The sequence below is a fragment of the Rhinolophus sinicus genome, chromosome 2 (assembly GCF_057876585.1).
Source record: "Rhinolophus sinicus isolate RSI-liver-muscle chromosome 2, RSI-T2T, whole genome shotgun sequence".
NCBI classification, from domain to species: domain Eukaryota; kingdom Metazoa; phylum Chordata; class Mammalia; order Chiroptera; family Rhinolophidae; genus Rhinolophus; species Rhinolophus sinicus.
Window position 1 is genome coordinate 92428547 of NC_142502.1, and position 25526 is coordinate 92454072.

The 25526-nt window shown below is 42.9% G+C and overlaps 1 protein-coding gene across 1 annotated transcript in view; it reads right to left on the reverse strand.

The window, feature by feature from the left end:
• Positions 1-14354: 14354 nt before the first annotated feature.
• Positions 14355-25526, reverse strand: part of MEP1A (meprin A subunit alpha) — a 28909-nt gene continuing 17737 nt past the window's right edge. Inside the window, 5 exon segments of the mRNA XM_074333037.2 lie at positions 14355-15230; positions 19627-19933; positions 20477-20650; positions 21399-21872; positions 23016-23231. Of these exon segments, the coding sequence (XP_074189138.2) occupies positions 15074-15230; positions 19627-19933; positions 20477-20650; positions 21399-21872; positions 23016-23231 (1328 nt within the window). The 3' untranslated portion in view covers positions 14355-15073.

Consider the following 25526-nt stretch of genomic DNA (forward strand, 5'->3'; position numbering starts at 1 on the left):
GCAGAAGCCCCTGTTGGCTGTGAGGTCACCGGTTCTCAATCAGCAATGGGTACAAGGCTTTAATAGCAGATTTCTGAGGCAGGGGGCACGATGGCCCTGATGTTGGTATAAAGTGAGATGTGTGGTCTTCTTCATTTCGAAAGTGCTCCCTGCCTCCCCACGTTCGTGACATCTCAGTGCCTAAAGACAGTTCCATTGGCCAAAATTTTCTTGCATGAAGGGACCATCTATTCAGTCTGTTTCTTGAAAGAGATCTGTGCTAATGCTTCTGAGGTTGTGAGGTTGGACATTCACAAATGAGCAATTAATATAAACGACAGAAATCTTCTCTGCAAAGACTGTAAGTCCAGTGGAACACATCGTCTCTTGAATGAGTCATGGGTCTGCCATCCTTTTCCCTATTTCTTGTTGTTTAGGTGGAGAAAGAGGTCAATAAAGATTCATGAATTTTTTTTAGGGTGTAGGTTGCTAAGGCCAGAAATTAAGGAACACTGTGGGAAGTCATAGGCTTTTGTGGTTGGTGTAGAGAATTTCAGAGGGGTCCAAGTTGGAAGGTTCAAAAAACAAGTTACACGGAGATGAGAAAGAAAGATTGTAGTAACCAGTAAGTGCAGAAGTGGGGGAGGAGTTTTTCTGAAGTGAGTGGAACAGCAAGTCACAACCATTTGAGAAGATAAGAGGAAATGAGTGTGTTGGCAATTGTGTATAGTGCTGCAAGAAACATAGGGGTGCATACATTTTTTTGAATTAGAGTTTTGGATTTCTCCAGATAGATACCTAGGAGTAGAATTGCTGGATCATAAGGCAGTTCCCATTTTCAGATTTTTGAGATACCTCCATACTGTTTTCCATAGTGGCTGCACCAATCTGCAATCCCACCAACAGTGCACAAGGGTTCCCGTTTCTCCACATCCTCACCAACACTTATTGTTTGTTGATTTACTGATGGTAGCCATTTTGAATGTGATCACTGCCCTGTACACCTGAAGCTGAACAATAATGAATGTCAATTACAATTATATACATAGATATGTATATATATGTATATTTACAAGAAGCGGAGTACAGCATTAGGAATAGAGACAGTGGAAATGTAATGGCTGTGTGCGATGTCAGAGGGGTAGCGGATGGGGGGAGGGTAGTTGCCACTGTGTGAGGGATATAAATGATAAATGTCTAACTATTACGTTGTTTTATGCACCTGAAACTAATAAAAAGAATGTTAAAAAAAAAAGAGGACATGAGTGTGGTCGTAGAAATACCATGTAGGTGGCATACATTTTATTTGTGGCATGTGATATTGATGTCACACGGGGCTTCTGCATCCCAAAGAGAAGGTCAGTCACCCAGGCCAACAGACGCCAGATTCCTTGAGTGTCCGAATTAAAGGAGGGGCTTATAGTGGATATATCTTTCTTATGTATTCTTTAAATAAGAGTCAATGAACACAGTGTCTCATCATTTCAAAGATGTTAGCTCTGAAGTGAAAATGCTATACGTTTTTAAAATTATGACTCAGGATTTAAAATCATGTCTTAGTATGCCAGCATACAGCTATGTTTCCTTTCCATGCTTATAACAATAAAATATCTTACAAGATCTGGTGACCCTTTCTTTAAATTGCCTGATCCTTTGCAATGTGCTACTGTTGCTGTTTCAGCCTTCCCCACGTCAATCACAATTTAATTTGATTCTCCAGTGAATGATCCCTTCCATTTTCCCGGCATGGGGTGGAGTGGGGGGTGGTGCCAGAAGCTTACACCTGAGCTCAGCTGGCTGACAGGGCTGATGTCTTTCCTCAATCTCTCTATACTCAGCATGTGGAGCCCAGAAGCTTATAGAGGGTTTAAACACGGGTCCTTGAAGTGAAGGATTTTAGGATCAAATTACCTGGGGAAAAAAAAAAAAAAATGTGTGTGCTAACATTTGTGTGTGGCTTGGTTGGAATTTTCATGGACAGCTGAAAACAGATCCCTGGAGTTACGGTAGCCATAGATAGCTGTGCAATACTGCCCCCTATCTACCGGGATAGTTTTCTCTTGCTGTGTCGCATATTACCACAAATTTACAGGCTTAAAACAAACACTCATTTGTTATCACACAGTTTCTGTAGGTCAGAATTCCGGGCATGCCTCCATGGGGTTCTCTGCTCAGGGTCTCACCAGGGGGTTCTCCTCCAAGCTCATTGCTTTTTGGCAGAAGTCCATTCGTTGGGGTTAGTGGACTGAGGCCCTCACCTCCTAGAGGTGTCCTGCTATCTCTTGCCATGTGTCCCTCTCCACCACATGACAGTTTGCTTCTTTGAAGGCAGTAGGAGAGCTTCTGCCCTGATTTGAATAATCTCTGACTTCTAGACTCTCTTTTAAAGACTTACCTGATTAGGTCAGACCCTTCCAGGATAACGTCCCCTGTGATTAACTCAAAGTCCGGTGATTAGGGACCTTAATTACATCTGCAAAATCCCTTCACCTTGCCATTTAATGTAATCTACTCATGGGAGTGATATCTCATCATGTTCACAGGTCCTTCCCACAGTCAAGGGAAGAGGATTATACAGGATATTTCATCAGGTTGTTTAACAAACAAACCACTTGCCGCTGCAGAATCTGTGTGAGGCATTAGCTGTGAATATGTGACCTGTAAACATTTCTTTATCCATAATGGTAATCGCACTTAGAAGGGTCTCTCTGGCAGTATCAGTAATAAATCTCTCATGCTACAAATATTTTCTCAGCTGAATATGAATATGTGAGAGAAGTCACCTTTCCCAAAACAATGGCTTCCAGCTGTGTGGAAATTGAGGCAAGAGACCTAAGCACACAGGTGCCTGCCGGGCCTCTGAGTTTCGGTACATCTGAACTCCCAGTCCTTAAACACAAGTCAAAATGCTCTTCTCATGCTGGCCACTTCTCATCCTTCAGACATGCAATGCTGCCACCTGCAGTCTGCATTTCTCTGGGACTGGAGAAGTTTTCATACCTCAGTAGACCATGGATCTCTCGTGGGGCTAAACCTCTGCCATCATATGTTTGCATGGGTCACAGCAACTGGCCTGGAGTTTTCTGCTTATTCAGGCTGATGTTTTTTCTTTGTAAGATAACGTATACATCATTTAGGAGGAAAATGTTAGTTTTGTATTTTGAATAATTTTTTTCCCTCTGGCTTTATGAACTTTGTACTTATTCATATAAACAGGGAGAAAAGCATGCCTCCTCTGAATGCTTTACGTGAAAGTGAATGCAGCTCTCTGTGAAATGTTTGGTAAGGACTTGAGAGCTGCATCGCATAGTAGAACTGTAATGTGAGTCACGTGTATTTTAAATTTTTCAGTGGCCACATTAAACAGAGGCATAGGTAAAATTAATTACAGTGACACATTTTACTTAACCCAATATATCCAAAAAGTATCAGTTCAAGATGTAATTAATGTACACTTATTAATGAGATATTATACTGTTTTTCTTTTTGTACTAAGTGTTCAAAATCCAGTGTGCACATCACACTTACAGCACACCACAGCTGCAACACCTCATTTCTATTGCTTAATAGCCACATGTTACCTTCCGTGTTTCCCCGAAAGTAAGACCTAGCCAGACAATCAGCTCTAATGCGTCTTTTGGAGCAAAAATTAATATAAGACCCGGTATTATATTATATTATATTATATTATATTATATTATATTATATTATATTATATTATATCATATTAGACCCGATCTTATTTTACTATTATTTACTTATAGTAAAATAAGACCAGGTCTTATATTAATTTTTGCTCCAAAAGACACATTAGAGCTGATTGTCCGGCTAGGTCTTATTTTTGGGGCAACACGGTAGATGCTACTATAGCTTTAGAGAATAATTCAGAGACAAATGCTTTTTGCTACTTGCTCCTGCTGCCTTCTGTACACTGGCAGCAGGGTAGGAAAATAATATTAAATCAAGCCTTGTACACCATGATCCCACCTGGGCTGGTATTATATGCAGTCTCTGCACGTGGCGGGGGCTGGGGAGAGATCCATACGGCCCCAAATACTTCTCTTCCATGGAACTCCTGCCCCTCCAAGTTGATCTGAAAGTCACACTGTTAGAAACGCTCCTCAGCGATTGCTGTCAAGTACAGGGCATTGGCCCAGGAAATCACACCTTCACATCTTCCCCGGGAAGGAGGAAATGCCTGGAGAGTCCCACCAGCCTTCTTTCTTGGAGGATGAGCCAGCTGTGTCATTAGCATGGTGTAATAAAAAGAACAGGGCTCCTGGAACTAAAAGATGCCTTTCCCCCTTCCCAGGGCCCTTCTCTCAACCTCTCTGATCCTTGGTTTGCTCATCTGAAAAGTGGAGACCATTCTGACAAGGCTGTTGACAGTCTCAAAAAGAATAGTTCACGTAAACATGTTTTGTAAACTGACAAGTATTATGGACATAAAAGATTATTTCCAACATCTCTGTGAAAGGCAGAGAGAAGCTGACCACAGGGGAGCTACAGGGAAGGGGCATTAAGTTTCCCCGACCCCAGTGAGATGCCAGGGGCATTCTGAGCCCTGGGCATCTTGGGATCATCGGGAGGGCAGAGGATCGGGAGGTATAGGACACAGTTCCTCAGGGAGTGAGGGAGTGCTAAAACAATGATTGACTTTGAAGATGTCCTTCTAGCTAATCCTATGTGTGACAAGACGATTTTTCTTATAAGGCCCCAGAGCAATTTTGCAAATTGGCAGAGTTTTAACAATGTTGCCCAAAGACATGTCTTCACACTGACCTTTTGTGCTTCCCAGAAGAGTCCAGCCCCTCTTCCTTGCCTGAGAATGCTGAGTCACGGGGCATGACTTAGCCTTTAGCACACACAGCCCATCAGGCACATATTGGATCCCTGTTGCCCAACTGTGCAGGGAGGCCTGTCAGAGGCCCAGGCCTGTCCCATCACCCCAGGTGCCTTCAGAACCCCTCGGAGGGTGGGGACTCCTGGAGATCAACTTCTGGCTGCAACTACTTGTGGGTCCTTCAAGCTCAGGCCTGGAGACCAGATGGCCGTGAGGATGAAAGTTTGGGGAAGTGGGAAAAGCTCACAATTGTGATTAGTGGTTCCTAGGGGAGGCCTGCTCTGAGTAATTCCTCCCCAGCAGCTATCGGGTGCACATGGCAGACTTCCAGGGGCAACCAGCAGCAGCATCATTCAAACACCTCCCTGCCCCTCTGGAGGCTCATATCAAATTTCCCCTCATTGTTGCAGATGCCATGCAATGTGCCAAAATAAGAGAACGGAATGGGCCCCCTGGGCCGAGCTGGTGATGTGTCCACCCCTTCTCCCTGTCCCCACCAGTGGTACCGAAGGAGTGGGACAGTAAGGATGCCCCTGATTAATTCCCATTCACCAACCTCAGAAGACTAGGGTTTCACCCACCCCCATCTTTCCTTATATCCTGTATAGATGTATATCTAATTATGTTCTAGCACATTCTAGAGAGGAAACACTTTCCATAAGTCTTCTGCTCTTGGTGAATATGGAGCAGACAGAGAAAGAAAAAAGGAAAGATGGACACAATTACTTGAGCCCACTCTATGCCAGAGCCCTGTTATGTATCTTTAAATACCATTTTCCTGTGTGGGGTTTCCTACTATTTAGCTACAGTCCTCTTGGGTATTTAAAAAATGATTTTCTAGACATCTGTTCTTTCCCTTTCACCTGTAAGTTTTGAGATGGAGAGTTCAAAGGTCATGAGTATTCCTCTGCACAAAGGGGGCTGTGGGCAGGGAATATGTGAGCCGGTTGGCACCCCATGGTTTTTACCCTTTAATTCAGAGCCAAGTCCCAAACGAAGTATGCTGGTGACTATTAAAAACAGACAAACCCAGGAGTCCAGAAAAAAAAAGGCTTTTTCTCAGCATCAAAAGCAACAGGAACTGATTGGGCAAGTCATGGGAAGATTGCTATTACAGCCCACTTCCGACATTCAGCAACACAATCCAAGGATGATTTTGGGCCTTTTTTGTAACCAATTTTGATTGGTACCATCCTCTGTCCCCCACCCCCAGTAATGGTGGAAAGAGGTGTTTGATTCTGATTAACCAGGAAAGTCGTACATCCATTTACTGCTTTTCTGGAACTGTGTTTCCCATGCCCCGAGGAGCTCTCACACACTGTTCCAGGCAGAGCTGTCCAGACAGGAATCTCCAGCTGGGCTAATGAGTGACAGCTGGCCTCCAGCGCAGGGTCGCACCAGCCCGAGGCTTCTCCTGAGGCTTGATCGCCACCTGGTGGTCCTTAGAGGAGGCTCCTCCTCTGGGTCCCCCTGGGTAGAACCTCAAAGATGCACAACGCTAGACCTGTGAATGACATGCCTGGTAGGCAACACGTAGGAAGCAATTTGGATCATACAAATAGAAGGTGGAATCAAGTCTTGCTAGACGACAGAAACCAGGAATGAAAAATCACTCTCACTCCTCGCCTCCTAACCCTTTTTCATTATGGTCCTTGCAGCGGAAGAGGAAGTCAGAGAGGGAGATAGAAGTATGGGGAGAGAGAGCGTTCCAGTCACGTAGTTTCAGTGAACAAAGGGATCTGCCGGTAAGTGTCCCTTGCTGAGATTATACTAGCCAGGATAGCTCCCTCCTTCTATTTCCTTCCTCCTTCACTGGCTGAGTCTTATTTATGGAACCAAAGGGCAAGTTAAAAGCAGCCCCAGAAACCACCTGATCCCCTTTTCCAGACAGGAGTCAGGAAGGTAGTTTGAGGAAGCCTGGCTGCCGTCCGTGTTTCATGGGACTTCAACACTTTTTCTATCAATGCACCTTCAAAAGGAGGAACTAGGATGGTCTTATTCTTTTTCTAATTCATCCATAAGAAAACTACTGCTGGGCTGAGTTTTCTTTTTTATTCTGTGTTGACTCTGCAGCTGTCCCAGGACTGTATGACACACCAGCCCACAGCTGAGGCTACCTGGTGAGTGTAGCTTTGGGACACATGTGGAAGAGGAGTCTGCTGGCCCTGCCAACCAAACTGTTCTCCAGGAAGACCCAGGAGGAGTAAGCAGTACCCACTGCTGAGAGAGCTGGCTTTTGGGGCAGAGGGACAAGCTGACCTGACGTTGCATAATGAGGCAGACATCTTCTGACTCGAAGAGTTTCATATACCTTAGGATATTGCTCATAACCCCTCAAAATATCTCTCACACCTTTTCTCTTATATGGGACATTCCTCTAATAGAAAACAAAATCTTGAGGAAAGATGAAGCTTACCATGCAAAAACTTCTAAAATAAGTATACAACAAATGAAATGATGTTTGCCCTCCAATGAAAATGGCTGATGACTATTTAACTATGTTAACTATAATGTCTTGAGTTCTTACCAGGTATTTGGTGCCTCCTTATGCTCTTTATGCATATACTCTCATTTAAACCTGACAGCAAACCCAGATTGAGTAAATATCCTTTTCCTTTTTATTTTACCGATGAATAAACTAAGCACAGAGAGGTTAACAACTTGCCCAGGGTCACACAACACAAGCATGGTAGAACCAGGTGTTGAACACTGTGTGTGTCTCACCTAGGACATGTGCATGCCACCACCTCACTCTATTGCTTCTCCATGCAACTTAATGCACGTAGACTTCCATAGTGGAGAGAGTTCTGAGTACACAAAATGAGAGAGGGAGAGCAATGGTGACAGAAAGGGTGGAGATGTTAGGTCATCTCTAACGTTAATCTCACTTTGTAATTTCCCCTTGGAGCAGCCCAGAACATGATGACGAGTGATCTGGGCAAACTGCAGAGTTGGCCCATTTCCTTTTTCAGTTTCCAATGGGGTGTGAAAGGACTCCTGCTATGTTGCTTTACTGAAAGCAGACCTCGAATGAGCCATCTAGTTGACTCCCCAAATGGAGCAGCTTAACTGTCCATACGATTTTCATCTTTTGTCTTCATCCAAATGAGCTTCTGTGAGGTTCCAGTCGTGGGTGGAGTTACTTTTGTTCTTGCCAGAGATGTATCAAGCTTTCTCAGACGGCTGGGTGTCATTTAGACACAAGGAGGAAAATACAGTTTCCCAGAAATGAAGTGTTTCTAAGGCTGCGTTTAAACACAAGTGGAGAATTGAGACATTTGTCCTAATAAACTTGTCTATGTCATAATTACCCTTGTGGTATATGGCCTGAAGCAGCAACGGATTGGCTACTTGAATTATTTGGAGTTGCTGCTTCACTTTGCAGGAGTGGACACATTGAGTTGTCTTTAGCACTGACTGACAGCCAGTTCAGTGAGGATTCAGTGGTGGTTAAGAGCATGGGTTCTGGAGCCAGGCCTTGCGCTTCCCAATTGTTGGTCCCCCACTTCTTGATTTTGTGACCTTCGATAAAGTAACAGTCTTGTGACTCAATTTTCACAATGTAAAAGGGGATAAAAATGATATAGGTTTCACAGGTTGTTGTGAAGAGTTATCTTTATAAAGCCCACAGAATAGTACCTGGCACACGGTAATTGTTGAATGAAGTTATTCATTATTATTTTGTAACACAGAGAATGAAGTTATTCATTATTATTTTGTAACACAGAACGCAGATTTGGACACAATTTCTACTCAAAATCTAAATACATCCGCTCTCCTCATTTTCACATTTAATTCATGGTTAGGAGTCTTTGAAAGGAACCCTGAGACATGTGACATCCTAAATCGTCATGTTACCGAGGTCTGGGTTTAACTCAAGCCCATTCTGATGAAGCCAGAAGAGGAGAATAAGTCACTTAACAAATAGGTGAGCCTGGTTAACTTTGGTGTGTCTGCAACTCAGTTCAGCTTTGGTGATCTTATGTAATTACACAATTTTATTTAATCCTTAAATGAGTGGACACTAACTCACGTAACTGGAAACGATACTAGATTGTCACACTTGCAGGTACAGCTGGATTTAGGAGCTCACATAGTGTTCTCAAGTTCTCCCTCTCCTTTTTGTGGCTCTGCCTCCTTCTGTGTTCCAAGACGGATCTTTGAGGAAAGAAATCTGTGAACCATAGATTGAGATCTGCAAGGAAGAGATCTCAAAGGAACTCTTTTCTTCCCCATTCGTATGGGAATCCATGGCAGGGCAAGGCATCACGAGTGGCTGAGTTTCCGTCACGTGCCAACCTTGCAGAAACCATCGTATCAGTGAGGACTATGCTTTCTGTGAGCAACCAAGATTCCAAAATCACAGGGACTTAAACTACAAGTTTATTTCTCTAGCACATAAAAGTGTGTTGCTAAGCAGTCCAAGACTGGTGTGGTGGACTTGGCTACAAGTAGTTCTCAGGGATCTAGTACTTTCTATCGTTTTGTTCTGCTGTTCCCAGGTCATTGCATAGGCCCACATGGCAGTTCCTACTCTGACCATCATGTCATTAGGACGGAAGAAGGAATTAAAGATGTGTGTACCAGGGCTTCTTAAAGAAAGTTCCCAGAAGCTGTCACTGGACGTCTCTGCTTCCATTCTACTGGCCAGAACTTGATCACACAGCCCTCCCTATTGGCTAGGGAAAGGGAGAATGTAAACTATCTTCTCAGTAGCCATTTGAACAGCTAGGACTGGAGACTCTATTACTAAGAATGGATAGAGAACAGATCTTGGTGACCATTTTTGCCTGGGGCTGGTGATCCGAATGTCTCACCTGTCTCCCACTCTCTCCTCATACTTTTCTTATGATCCCATTTTTCTACTGTCCTTTGATTCTCTTGACCAGATAGAAATCTTTAAATGTTACTGATGATTTCCATTGAGCTGTTGAGTCTCACATGGGACAAATTGTCCTAAATTTGTCTAGGACCTGAGGGAAACTGTGACCCAGATGAGGCCATGACTCAATGTATTCTGGAATTTCAGGGCCAGCCCTTGGCAAATGTGAAAGGTGGAGAGAGATGGATCTAATTTTTACTATCTTGTCCCATCTCAGTTTTAGCCCCAACTCTACACACACTCACATGTGTACACACACACACATACACACACACACACGCAAGCATCCAAAACCTATTGGGATGCCCCATCCATGTGAAATCTTTTCTGTCATTTTTTTCCACGTCAGTACTCATTGCAGTTTACCACCATCCCACTCTATGATCTTTCATCCCCCACCCACTAGGGTTTGCGATAGTTTCCTAAACAGTACTCATAGCTCTAGGATACACATAATAGTCTTTTTGAAAATTAATTTTTTCTCGAAGATTTTGGAAAAGTATATTGTATTTATATCAACTAACATAAGAGTGTTGCTTTAGCCATAGTCATAAACACGTGGAAATGTGAGTAGGTGACTAATTAGACATAAAATGGCAGCCAAAATAAAAAGAACCAAGCACAAACTGTTTTTACAAAGTGTTCGGTACAGACTAGCTTGCATTTCATAGCCTCGCATTCTACCCCCTAACCCTTACGCCGCCGCTGAAACCACTGATCTTATTAAGCTTCCCTGGCAGCCAAAAGAGGGTAATGGATTCTGCTATTAAGTGGCTTTTGACCTGCCTAATGCAGCTGTTCTCTGTAGAATCTCCTCAGTTTACTCAACTACCACAGTTGAACTTCAGAATCCCTAAGCCATAAAGCAAATGACATAATTCAAGCCATTCAAGTTTCCTTCAAGCCATAAAGCAGATGACATAATTCATCGGGAAGGAAGAGGTCAGGAAGGGGAGGTGTTATACTATCTGCAGTTTGCTTGTAAACACATCAATATCAATATGCCACTGGATACAGTGGGCCGGTGGACTGTACTCCACACCTAGAGGTTAGCGATCAGTCAAAGTACACTGAAACAACAATGGTCGTTAGCATTGAAGGACCTTAATCAAAAGTCTCTGGTGCAGAAATATCGATGGCACAAATTTTAAATATTGCTATCTCAAGCCACTTCAGAGGGTTTGTTATTAGTATAGAGGATGCTGGAAATCATCTTTGCATTAGTAAAGTGCAATGATCCAACAGCTGGAGGTACGGAACTCTGGCAGGCCCAGTGGACTAACTTTTGTTAGTAGACTAACAAAAGTCTACTTTTGTTAGTAGTGGACTAACATTTGTAGAATGTTAGATGAGAACTCTGTTTGGTCCTGACCTCCCTCACTTAATGGAATATTCCACTGGCTGTCTCATTAGACCAGTGATTCTCAACCAGGTGTGACTTTGCCCCCCAGGGATATTTGGCAACATCCAGAGACATTTTGGGTTGTCACACCTGGGAAGGTCATGCTACTGGCATCTAGTGAGCAGAAGCCAGGATGCTGCTAACATCCTACAATGCACACAACAGCCCCCACAACAAAGAATATCTGGTTCAAAATAAGAGTGAGAAGGTGGTGAGATCCTGCAGTAGATAGCTGTCTGATCCTGGCTTTCAAATTATTTGGTTGCACAGCCTTAGAATAAACCTTTAACCTCAGATGCTTGCTGGATAACCTAAAATCACGGAATAGTGGTGTCGTGCGGGAGACCCTGCTCGCTGCGCCATTTGTCATGCGGGGCGGCCTGCTGGGTCTCTGCTCCCGCTCCCCACATAAGAACACAGGACATGGTGAGGCCAAAAAGGAACACCCACGGAGCCATAGATGGGGAGTCATACCACTATATTCTCGCTGGTGGCTGGGTTGGAGAAACAGGAAACAGGAGCCATACAATTCTCAACCCTAACTGCGCCACTTGCAGGCTCAGCCACCATCTTCTTGCTAGCCCCCATTTTTCTCCTCTTCTCTTTCTGCTAGCGTAGCCACAGCAGTTATATTAGTGGCCAATGGCTCACTGGTTACAGCTGACGGCCAACTAGCCACAGCTGATGGCCATCCAATCACATTGATGGCCATTTACTACCTGAGCCAACACCTTTCTATGTGAGGCCGAGAGCCTGGAAACTGCTTTCTGGGGCTCTGTCCCCACAAGTGGCTTCAGTACATTTACAGGGCAGGTGACTTGGGGAGGGGGGGAAGCTTGATAGCTAATGATACATGAGTGTGTGGCAACATTTAGAATCTTGATTCATTTTAACATTGCAAGGGAAGGGATTGTAGCTCCCACCCATTCTAAGTATCAGAGGTTCTGGATATTACCTAAAGCCCTTGACACTTGTGAATGGCAAAGTTGGCTCAGGGCAGTTCACAGAAGACATTGAGCCAGAGGGGGAAGGACAGGGATTGGGTGGGAGGAAGTGTGAGACATTTTAGGACTTTCAAACTAATCTGACTCCTTCCCACTCTGTAAGACCAAGGAATCCAGATACCCAGATACAGAGACAGTTTCCTACTTCTTCACGTTGCTCATCTCAATCCCAAACCCTATGTTGCCTAGAGATGATGAAATGCTTATTTCTGTAACCACTCCCCATCACGCATGCTCACTCCTCCATCACCACCACAACACCTCAAAAGAATAACATATCTGCTAACCATCCTGGAATGATCCAGGGCTTCAGGCTCAAAGGTGAGGTGAATACAATGTCTGACCTATGATGAGCCAGGTTCTTAATCCATCAACAGAGATGCACCGAGGTGGTAAGTGTGATGCTGGAGCTTAGAACCTACAGAGAAATAGCAAACTGTTGGACCTTTGGTCTGGTGCTACCTTATCATGATTTTGACCCTGCTGTTTTAATGTATGGTACTAGATCAAAATACTAGGTTACCCTTGAAATTTGGGCTTCTGCTTCCTCCAGAGAGAACTCATGTAAAGAAATGTTGTGGGGGCAGAGCCCCAGAAAGTAGTTTCCAGGCTCTCGACCTCACATAGAAAGGTGTTGGCTCAGGTAGTAAATGGCCAACTGTGATTGCATGGCCATCAGCTGTGGCTAGTTGGCCGTCAGCTGTAACCAGTGAGCCATTGGCCACTAATATAACTGCTGTGGCTATGCTAGCAGAGAAGAAGAGAGGAAGAGAGGAAGAATGGGGGCTAGCAAGAAGATGGCGGCTGGGCTGGCAAGCGTGGATGGCGGTTTGCGGACAGTGTGGATCCAGCCTCCAGTGAGAGTATAGTGCCGCCAGAGAGAATATAGTGGTATGACTCCCCCATCTATGGCTCCGTGGGTGTTCCTTTTTGGCCTCACCATATCCTGCGTTCTTGTATGGGGAGCGGGACCAGAGACCCCGCGGGTCTCCCTGCGTGACAAATGTCCTTGGTTTGGGATGGGGCCTTCCCTCTGAGATGGACCAGGTCCAAACTAGGTGTGGCTCAGAGCACACGCATCCTTCTAATAAAAGAAAAGAAAAACAACAGCAGTGACAACAATGCCCAGAGCACCCTTGTTAGGTAGGACACTGACAGAATGTGGAGGGTATGACCTTCTCCAGGCCCAGATGTGATGTCAGTTGTAGTTTTGCAGGCTGTGAGGTACATGGAGAAGCCAAGCTGGAGTTTGTTTCCAATTTGGTCTTTGGAAACAGAAGACTGGGTGGATGACTAGAGAGCTTCCCATCCAGTCTAAAAATTGAACTGCTATTTGCATGCATTTTTAATTCCAAAATATTTTCTTCCCCATTATCCCATTCTATTACTCTGAAACCCTGTAGGTGTTAAGGTGGGGTGGGAGGAAGTAATCAACTATAACTTCCACTTGACAGATTAGTAACCGAAGACCAAGGGCTTCAGTGATTTTACTAAAATTGCACAGCTAGTTAGATGGTCAATCCAAGCCTGCAGCCAGGGTGCCAGCCTCCCAGACCAGTTTTCCATCCACTAAAGCAGTAGTTCTGAGTGTGGCCCCCAGACTAGCAGCATCTGCACCAACCTGGAATTCTTAGACCCTACCCCAGCCCTACTGATTCAGAACTCAGTGAGACGCCCTCATCTGTGTTCTAACCAGCCTTCCCGGGGACACTGAGGCACCTCAGGCTGGAGGGTTCGTGCCTGAGGGGTGCTGCTTGCACCTGATACAAACTCCTCTCACACCTTTGCACTAAAAGAGCTTATCAAAACCCCTCCCCCTTGTTTTCAGAATGGCCATAAAGTATATACTTCAGAAACCTGGTCCCCTAAAGCCTGGATTGCTCCGGCTCCTTAAAACATTTCCTTTGAGTCAACTTCCAGAGTCGGCTCTCTGGGGCTTTTAACTGAGTGGGAATGGGAATCTTAGCTTTTTTTTTTTTTTTTCTTTTGACTGGATCTGTCTTGGAATTTTCTTGCCTTGGCTCGCTTTTATCTCCTTAGGAACTGTGGATAGGAAGTGTATCTAAAAATACTTCTTCAAAATTCTCTTCTATTTGATACTTCCAGTTTGTTAATATAAAAATTTTATGCATGAATAACATATAAAATAGAGTTTAAAAAAGGATCTGAGAAAGAGCTTTTGGACAACTCCCCTCCCCACCCCTTCAACGCACACAGAAACTTCCATACAATGCAGGACATATAGAAAGTACTGACTAAATATTTATTAAATTTGTTAAAACCTTGCCAGAATCAGAGGAGGAAAACAAATGCTGTGAAGCCCCGCTACTAGGAGGAAACTTTATTTGAAATCCTTTAACACAAAAAACTTTAAAAGAATAACAACACTATTGTGACTAATGAAAAACACGTATTTGAGGCTAATATTAGGTTGGTGCAAAAATCATTGCGGTTTTTACAATTATTTTTAACCTTTTAAACCGCAATGACTTTCGTACCAATCTCATACAAATGACGTATGAATTTTATTGGATACATCTTATCTGCAGTAGAAATGAGAGAGTTTCTATATCTTAGTTATTCATTCAGTGACTGGCACATTCATTTACTTTTATTGAAAGTCCACAGGCATTGGAGCTAGCATGGTAGATGAGGGCCTGCCATTGTAGAGCGTCTATGGGAAACACAGTCCATTAAACAAGTGATTTACAAAGAAGTGTAATGAGTGCTGTCGCAGGACACAGTAGGTACATTTGGAGCACACAGTGGGGGAGCAGAACCACGTGAGGGATGGGGGCAGAAAAACCACAAGGGTCACACAGGAGGCTGGAGGCCTTGATCCTCGCACGCTTATTTGAAACAAGGATGATAAAAACCACCCCAAACTGCTCTCAGCACAGGCGTGGAAGGTGGGAGTGGAGGAGGATTTTCTTCGGTCTGGCTGATGTCAACAGGCAGGCAGGTCACTGCCGTGGCTTTTGGGAAAGGATGGAGATGATGGTGAAGGACAAGAAGACCACGCCGGCCGTGCCTCCAATCATCAGGCCCAGGACGCTGCCATGTACCTGCATGGCCTGACAGCGCTCTCCCGTGTAGAAGAAAGCGTGACTGGAGACACACCTGAGGGGACAGAACACAGGGGTACCTGTGGGAGCCGCATAAGCCTCCAGCGCCAACACATCAGTAATGGCAGTGAGCGCTTACTGAGTGGCTCCATGTGCCTGGCCCCATTTGAAGTGCTTTCTATGAGTCAGTGCATTTAATTCTGGAACAACCCTTAGAGGTGGCCGTTATTACCAGGAGATGCTCACCCTCCTCACTTTACAGAAAGATGAAATAACTTGCTCCATGTCACGAGGCTAGTGTCTCCAGACCCCGTACTCTGGCCTTACGTGTGCAAATTTCAGAAGGAAGGTTTGGGGCACTTCAAGAATATGTTGCCTGCCACTGGCTCAGACTATATGCTACAGGGGAGATTCTCCAGATAAAGTCTGACTCAGTGCATTAGTTGGAGCTGGAAAACTTCTAGACAATATCCATTCAAGTGTTACCAGAAGGTGAGGTGTTTGGCACACAGTAGGCACCTAATGGTCATGCCTTGGGGTTCTTTTAAAAAAATGTTATTTGGTATAAAGATCAACTAATTTCAGAACCAAGGTGTTAAGAGTAGTGTTGCATTTCTTCCACCATAACAATTCTAGCCTTTGTGTCAAACAACATTCCTACCATGAAGCCTGCTCATAGAGTAGAATGAGATGATCAGAAGTCAGGTCCTCCTTTTGTTGATCCTATAACTATTTTACCTTTAAAGCCCTCATCTCTAGCCTCAGAATTGGCTTCTTAAAATTCCTAATAGTAGCTTTGTACAATTTTTCTCTAGCCCAGTCCCCTCCAAGCACAGTTTAATTGTATGAGTGTGATTTAAAAAACACATATATGGTGAATGTTTAAATTAAAAAAAAATTATTACAGTAAAAGACACATTGCCATTAATCCCTTAAAACACTGCCCCTCACTTCAAACACACTTATCCCATCATTCTTGCCACTTTCTGAAGTGTTGTCTTGCAGCTGCCAAGCCATTTGTTCCCACACGCTCTTCCCAGGACTTCACAAGGGAGTGCCTCAGCAAACTGAGGCCCGATGGAGAGATATCTGAAAAGCTCCTTTGAGAGGATGTCTCAGGAAACTGAGACCCGATGGAATTATATCGGTCCCTCCCCTTCAATGGATTCCTTGGAGATGTGCGTGTGTGTGAAGGCAAAGTTCAGGCTGGAACACTATGGGAGCTTTCGGAAAGACAGCCAGCAGGCAACCAACACACAGATCTTGAGATTAACAATCATTACCTCTTTAGAAGTTTACCAATAAAAACTACACGTTGGTCCGATTCGGGGTTCAGTCCCTGAGACTGTTCCCCTTGACCTGTGCTTATACTCTATTACTGGCTACTGTCTTTTCTTAACTCTGTGCCGCCTTTCTCCTTCCCCACAACCCACGTCGTGCTATACGTGACACTGAAGCAGTTCTGGAAGTCCTCTTTTGTGAGTGTCTTTAGTTGCACTTAAGTTGTCATGGCTGCCTCGATGTCCTGAATCGATTCAAAATGTTTACCTTTCATGGTCATTTTGACTTTGGGGAAGAGCCAGAAGTTGCACGGTGCCAGATCCAGTGAATAAGGTAGATGAGGACACACCATAATGTTTTTATTTGACAGAAATTGCCGCACCAGAAGTGATGTGTGACACTAAGCCTTGTTGTGATCACAAAATACGGTGAATGCTGTGCCGGGTGCCATCCAACAGCAAGACAGGGATCTTCAATACGGGAAGTGGCGCATCAAACCTTAGTAACAGTGTGTGACAAGTTTCAACTTGTTTGGTGCAGTCAGTCAGGTGTGAGCTATGGTTGAGAGCAGGTGTGTTTTAAAGTGTGCCGTCAATGATCCTCCATCATGACAACGCTCCATGTCACACATTGCTTTTGGTATATGGCAATTTCTATCAAATAAAAATATTATGGTGTGTCCTCATCCACCTTATTCACTGGATCTGGCACCATGTGACTTCTGGCTCTTCTCCAAAGTCAAAATGATTCAGGACATCGAGGCAGCCATGACAGCACAACAAAAGACACTCACAAAAGAGAACTTCCAGAACTGCTTCAGAAAGTGGCAAGAATGATGGAATAAGTGTGTTTGAAGCAAGGGGGAGCATTTTGAGGGAGATTAATGGCAATGTGTCTTTTACTGTAATAATTTTTTTTAAGTTTAAACATTCATCATATTATTTAATCATACCTCACATTCTCTAGTATTACCTTACAGGAGCTTATTCCACAAACTCCAACCTGCAGGTTTGCGGAAGAGGGATGATTTGGCTGATTAGAGGCTGACCACAAGTGGAACCCCCTGGCCTTCCTTACCCTGAGAAGGATGAAGCCAGTCGGGGCACATAGTGAAATCTGGTATCCAAGGACCTATCATCAAAGAGGTGCAGACCCCTGGCTGAGGCACCCTCAAGGAACAAAGTGGGCATTCTCTGACAAAAGGAACCAGGGACTTTGGAAAAGTGATTGATTCCAGGACTGGGGCAGAGAACATAAAAGATGAACCTGGAACATCCTGTGTACCAGAAAGCACGATGGTATTCATGAAAGAATGGGTGCATGTTGAAAGGAGCCAGTCTGGAAGTGTTCCCAAAGGTCAAAGCTGGGACAATATGAACAATGAAATAAATGCTGGCATTATTGAAATACAACCTATAGAATAAAGTAAATATTTATAAATTCTTAGGGATACAAACAAATAATTGCATGGATAAATGAATGGAGAGGAAAGGACAGCTATTCTTTACAGAAGAATTTCATTTAATGAATGTGGAGAGAGTGGGAAAATAGAAAATTACCATTAAAATATTATAGTGGTGCTTGTTCCAGTGGGATCCACCAATGGATGCTGAAATTAGTGGATGAGGATTTGAGGAAAAGCAGTATGTCTGCATGGTCTCAGTGTTCTCTTCCAAGACATATGTTAATTGCGGAATGAGGAATGGCAAGTTTTCAGTAGAGAAGCCAAATGACCAAGGTGATCACCAGTAGTTAGACATATTAACATCAAGTACCTCTTACGTGATACACTGAGAAGGGCTTACCCATCTTTCCTATTCTTGTCCAAAATGTACAACCTCAATATAAGCATGGGAAAGCATCAGATACACAAATTGAGGAACGATTTACAAAATAAATGAAGTAACAAATAACAAAACTATTCCTTAAAAGTGTCAAGGTCATAAAAGACAAGGAAAGACTGAGGAATTGTCTCAGATTAAAGGAGGCTAAGAAGACGTGAAAACTAAATGTAATGTGGGATCCTAAATTGGATCCTGGAACAGAAAAGGGACATTGTGGGACAACTGGGAAATCTGAATAAGGCTTATAGTTTAGTTCATACTATTGTTAATAGTATTTAGTTTCATTAACATTCATTTATTTCTTGGCTTTGCTAATTGTACTATGGTTATGTAAGATGCGAACATTAAGTTATGGGGAACTTTGTAGTATTTTGCAATGTATTTGTAAACCTAAAATTATTTCAAAATAAAGGCTAAAAAAGGAAAAAAAAAAAAAAAAAAAAAAAAAAAAAACTAAGTGGAGATTAAAAAGAACTCAGAAAAAATGTAGATATTTTGAGCTAAGCAGAATGGTTCCTATATCTGCTATGATTGTGTCAAATGAAACTGATATTTTTGTGATTGCATACATCCTTTTAAAGAAATATTTTTTATGCAAATAAACATTACAAAAAGAGCTATTAAATACAGCAAACTTTCTAGAGCTGGATGCAAGTCCCAGTTCTAGTGTTTACCATCTGGGTAAATTTAGACAAATCTCTTAACCTCTCTAAGCTTCAACTTCCTTATGCACTAAATGGAGAGAACAAGGACCGTTGTGTCACAGGGTGTCTGTAAGGAATAATTTAGGTAGTGCATGTCTACTGCTCAGGCCTGCATGTGACACATAGCACACAGTCCAAAAATATCAGAAATTCTTATTACTATTATTTAAAAAACCTAACTATAATAACAGTACAGCAGAACTAATAGAAATAATTAATAACTAATAATAATATTGGCAATCAGGGAAAATGAGCTTGGTCCTGAGTCTCACTGTGGCGGGTCATGGGCTAAAAGCTCTGGGTTGTCTGCGAGCCCTGCAGTAGAGTTTAAAACTCCAAAAACACTGAAGATGTTGTTGGCAATGCCCCGGAGGCAGAAAAGTGATACGCGTCAAGTGACAGGAGATCTGGGACTGCTCTGCCCTGGCATGACCCTTGCTCTGCCCTGGCAGCATAAACCCACCAATTCAGGGCCCAGTTTTGTGGAGTCGAAAACAGCCACATTCAGCTGACTCTCTGATAGTCATTGCTCTGACCTGACACCAGTGTCATTACCAGGCTAAGCAAATACTCAGCTCGCCTCTGCTGACCCACCACCGGCCTCCCCAGCCACAGGGCCTACCTGCAGCTCGCCATCCCCTTCACATTCACACAGATGCCTTCATTTTGGCAAGGATTCGGGTCACATGGGTCTCTGAAGTACTGAGGCCAGTTGTGGTCTTCCATGGGGCCCGGGCCCATATTCTCCACTGACCGCTTCTGTCGGCTAGGCTGCCCCTGGCCCAGGCTGCCAGGTAGGACTCTCTCTAACGCGGCCTTTCCTGAGCCTTCTTCTGAGGCCTGCTGCTCCTGGTCTTGGAGGACAAGGCTTTGGGGGATCCGCCTGGTGTTTTTAGTGGGAACTTCAGTCTGGTTAAGGTGGCTGATATCTTGAGGAAATAGACAATGGGTGGTGAGGAAGATCTGTGATTAATACCTGACTTCAATTAACTTCCACTCCTGGAGAAAGTCCCCTGAGTGGCCTGCATGCATCATGGACATCACGTTAGCGACATGGAAAAGTGGCTTTGAACCCAGCTGACTCTCATACTGCTAGTTATTTTTATTTTCAAAGTAGTCTAATCACATATTTATTTAACTTGAAAAAACAAACACAACGTTAGCACGGATAGACTGACACTAAACTGAAATCAGTGAACTATCATATTTGATAAATTATCAAGAAAGATGACACGAAAATTTTAGTTTCTCCCAAGGACAGTTAAACTAAAGAAGGGAGTCCTTCTGCAACAGAGTAAAATGTGGTTCTCTCAGGACATTTTTTTTAAAAAACTTAGTCCTCAAAACAAAACAAAACAAACAAACAAACAAACAAAATCCCACCTGCCTCTCCCCCCCACCATGAGATGCTTTAAAATCAGTTTAACACCCAGAGGATAGAATTCTTTATTCAGGAGGATAACTAAAATTACCTTCGAAGTCCACAAAAATGATAAGGTCATCATTTTTAAGGAAATTCCTCCTTTTCAGCATTTGGTGGGAGATGACATTATTCCTGCCCCAATCTAAGCTTCTGTAACACTTACAGTTCTGATCATAAGATCCCACAATGGATGGTCTATCCCAGATGACAGAGCCATTTATTGCTGCAAAGTTATAGATAACACAAAATCATATTAATTCTTTATACTTCACTTTCCAATTTGTCTTTCTATAGATATAGAGCTTTGTTAACATATGTAGGATATGTAAAGCTTTGTTAATCAGGAAAAAAAATGTTGAAAATTAGGCTATTTACTCTTTCCAGGAGAGTTGAAACTCTGAATTGGAAGGGGGGGAAGAGCAGAGAACCACAGTTCTCAATAGTTAATTGTCTACTGCTGAGTGACTTCCTCAAGGAAGAAGGAGGAACAGCTAGCTATAGCGTCTTCCTTTTAAGGCTTAAAACTCTTTGTTTAAAAAAATAGTTTGCCCATTTAGTTATTGGTGCAAGTTTGTCTGATGAATATACTGATGTTCAGTAATATTTTAGGAGTCGTTGCATTAGTTCTGCACAAAGCCAACAAATTCTGAGCATCTGATAAATGATTAGCAATATCTGTCTTCTCAATTAGACTCAGCTCTATGAAGCAGGAACTGCCCGATTTGCTTGTACTCTAAGGACCTAGCATAGAGTTTGCACATTGCAAACTCTTAATAGATGCTTGATGAGTAAATTCAGAAAAGAGGAGGAAGGTAAGGTGACATTGAAATTTCTAATTTAATACTCCAACGTGACTGTGTTATTGATATGCCCAAGCAGGAAATGTGAGAGGAAATGTAATCTCTCTTACACAGAGGAGAATCACATCTGTTGGCCCTTCCAGTTGAGGGGTGGCTCTTAGAACCACTTACCTGAAGATGTCTGGGTCTTAGATGTAGTGAACACCATGCTTGAGGACATTCTATTCCTAACATCAGGTTCCTGGTCGAGTATTGTCATGACCACCTGTCTGTTTTCCGCTGGCCACTCCAGGACAGCATCATTCTCCCCACTGCACAGGTGAAAAGCAAGTCCTGAGTATCCAGAGCTAATGGAGTTTATTCTACCATGAGGGTATAAGGTCAACCCAAAACCATATCCCTCTGAATTGTAGAATCGAGGGCTCAGGAGCCAGTCCCCTTTAATTGTGTTCTGAAGGATCTGGGAGTAATTCCTCACTGTCCAAACCCCTGTGGGGCATGGGGTTTCTGTCAGAGTGACGTCATCCAAGTAAATCCCCCCATTTGAGTTCTGGGGGTCTCCTTTTGTGCCCTGAAAAAGGTAGCGAAACTTCCTTTCCTCTCTGAGTGTCACATGAGCAATTTTCCAATTTTGGTCAGCATTTCCTGAGGACAGAGAATAAGATTGGTGACAATTGTGGCCAACATTTATTGAGCACTGACTATGAGCCTGGTACTGTTCCAATTACTTTACGTGAATTATCTTATTCAAACCTCACAACAACCCTACGAGATAGATACTGTTATAAACTGGTTAAGGAAGTTTTCCAAAGTCCCATACCTAGTAAGGGAAAGTAGCTATAAAAAGACACAGTACGATTTATTTTAAAATTTATATTCAAATCTTAATCATGAATTTCTTTTCCACTATTATTCAGTTTCACAGGTTCAGGCTTTCCCCCTGGGTTGCCACCTCCTAAGTTAGCATTGAATACCCAATGTTAGGCTGAATCTTATAAAAAAACCACTTTGTAATCCAAAATTAAAATAATGGCAGTTTACTATGGTCCAACCTGTGACTTGATGCCAGAGACGTATATGGGAGGCTCTAGAGTAAATGATAACGTACAGGGGATAACGTCCCTTATGCAAAACTGACTCACTCCAATTTTTTTCTCTTCCTCATACTCTCTGAAATTATGCCAAGTAGGGTGTAATACGTAAATGGTTATAATGAAGTTACTATTACAAAAAATGGCTTATTTCTCATCAACCTCACAAGTAGGTTCTCAGTTACTTCAGCATATTACATAATGGTGTCATTCAGTTTTCTGAATCAGATGCAAAAACACTTTGGGTGAACTATTGCGTCACTCTCTCTCCAGCAGCATCAATTCCTGCTTCCTTCTGACTTTCCAATTTCTACCCCTGAATCACCTATTTTCTCTGTCCTGGCTTATTCCAAAGTTCTAGTGAACATTGAGTTTATATATTCTGATTGGCCTCTTACAAAAGTATATTTCAGCCTCACCTAAACCCTTGACACTGCTTCTAATTTTGGAGTGGTTAACACATTCATTGAGTGGTTAAAACATGCCAGATATTATGCTAAGCATTTAGAAGAGGAAGGAGGGAGGTAGAGGAAAAGGGAAGAAGAGACGAAGAGGAAGAGTGGAGGAGGAGGAGGAGGAGGGGAAGGAATGAAGAGAGGGAAGGAAGGAAGAAAAGCAAGGGGAAGGGGGAGGAGGAGAAGCACCGTGATCCCAAATTTTAAGCTAAATCAGTCCTTCCATGAATGCCTCTAGGTACCTTGAAATGTCTTCACCTTGACCAGCTTGCGAACGTTGCCTGTGTTGTCATCCCTCCTGACCCAGATGACAAGTCTATCTGAAAGGTTTCCTGTCATTTTATAGAAAAATTGCAGGCACTGCTGCTTCCTCTTTGGGTAAAGAATCCGAGACTCCAGCAGGGCTGCCTCCTCTGCCAACCCCAAGCTCGTGTTGAAGTACATGAAGTAGCCGGCACCTATGGAGAGAACACCCAGCATCCCATCTCTGGCTGCCCACACCCCAGGGCACCCTCTACCCCCGCGAAGTGATATAGTGAACAACAGCCATTATCCAGGCAACAGAAGCTAGAATGCTTCTGAGGAAAATAAAAAGAAGCTTGTCTGTCAGTATACATTCTGCCTCCATTGACAGACTCGCTGGCTCAAGCCACAGCTTTCCACTGCTTCTTTTGATTGACTTTGTTCCCAAGTTCGTGAAGCGTATACCTCTGACTTAAGGAAATAATGAGCTTTAAGCAAAGTTGGATGGAATTTAGTTAGTGTCTGTGAGATGAATTCTGTTTTCCTTATTGACTTCATTGTTTAAATTAGAGGTCCATTCCACGGAATAGGGCTGGCCTCCTAGTTGTACAGAAACAGTGGGATTCAAAGCTTTAGGAACTAGATTTTAAATATTCACAATGTTAACGGTTCAATTTCACCTGTGTCTAGCCTAATAACTGGGTGTATGATAAGTGGTGATGAATCGTCTTTACTGTGTCATAAGAAGGGACATTGAAGGCATATTAGGGACTAATTGAGGATTTTTTCCTGAATGTAAAGAAAACTTTCAAAGAACACTGAAAAAGAAAGGGGAAAGTGTCTACATTTGTGCCAGAGCTGAGGTGTGCCCAACTTAGATATCTTAAAATTCTGTCCCCCCAAATAAGCAGATGGCTAAACGAATATGTCACTTGGAGAGCCAGCACACTTTTGAGAGTCAAGTGCAATGAACAATGCTTGCATATAGAGAAGTCATTTAGCTATACTCCAGAATTCAACTCCTTACCAAATTCTCCACTCAAAACATCCCACAAAGTAAAAATGAAGTGAGCATCTAGAAAGAGTTCTAGGTACTGAGGCAATAGGATTCCCTGCTTCACCCTGCCTCCCACATGGGACAGGTGCTTTCATATTAGCAGCAAGCATGGATCTTTAAATAAGCTTTCCACCAAGCTTAAAAATATTGGAATGGCTTTAATATTACATCAGGACATTTTATATTTTCTTGTATGTTCTTTTCAATACTTGATCTTCCTAGTATGAGACCTCTGCCTTCCGAATTATTGAGCGCTTGCTATAAGGAAAACAAGAGCTCACACAGCTAAGGTCTCCCAGGTGATCCTTGTGTAGGAATTCTGCCCAGGTGTTCTCAGAATTGTGAGGTGAAAGTCTCATAACTCAGGCCTGCGTATCAGGAGGCCTGAGTTGTGACCCTGGCTCTACCACTAACTAGGTGACCATTCATCATCACTCAGGGTTTCAACTGGGAGGTGGCTTCTATCTTCTGAGCTTTTCCAGTCTATGCATCTACCTGAATAACGCCACTGTTTTCTAACACGGTACCACTAAGTGCCTCCAGTGGAAGAAGCACAACGGTTGGTCCAGTTCACCTGATCAAGCTTTTCTAGATATTTATTCTGGGGTGTGGTCCTTTCCTTTCCTATTACGGTGCTAGAATGTTCTTTCAGCTGTTTCGTATCACATGAAGATCACCTTTCTGTTTAGCTGGAAAATGGAATCTATATATGGAATTTATATATGGAATCTCTGGCAAACAAGGGAAGATGGAAAAAAAATAGGGAGTGAGTCTGCGGGTCTGCAACTGGAAGTTCTGTAGGCATTATCTCCTTCCATCTTGACTATGAACTATCAACATCTTGATGGCCAGAAAGGCTTACAAAAGCAAAGACTTAGAAAACCACAACAAAAACAACTGCCTGTGGTCACAATTAGCAAGTGGTGAAGCCAGATTTTACATCTGGTCTGTCTGACTTTATAGCTTTTTTACACGTAAACCATATAGAGGAAATGTCTGTAGCTGTGCCATCCAATATGGTGGCTACCAAACACATGTGGCTATTGAGCACTGGAACTGTGGTCAATCCAAACTGAGCTGGGCTGTCAGGGTAAAATACACAGCAGATTTCAAATACTTAATATAAAAAAGTATGAAGTATTTCATTAATAATTTTTATGTTGATTATACATTGAAATGTTAATGCTTTGGATACAGTGGATTAAATAAAATATACTATTAAAGAGATTTGCCCTTGTTTCTTTTCTATGTGACTATTAGAAAAATTTACATTATATATGTGGCTGCATTTTAGTTCTATTGGAGGGCAATGCTCTACAGACATTACCCTTGTTTACAAAGTCATATCTTATCAACCATATCAGTGTTGTCATCACTTAAATGCATCTTTCTTTGGCATGCCCAGAGCCTGGATGCTTTTTATTGAGTTAATAATAAAGATAAGAGCAATGTT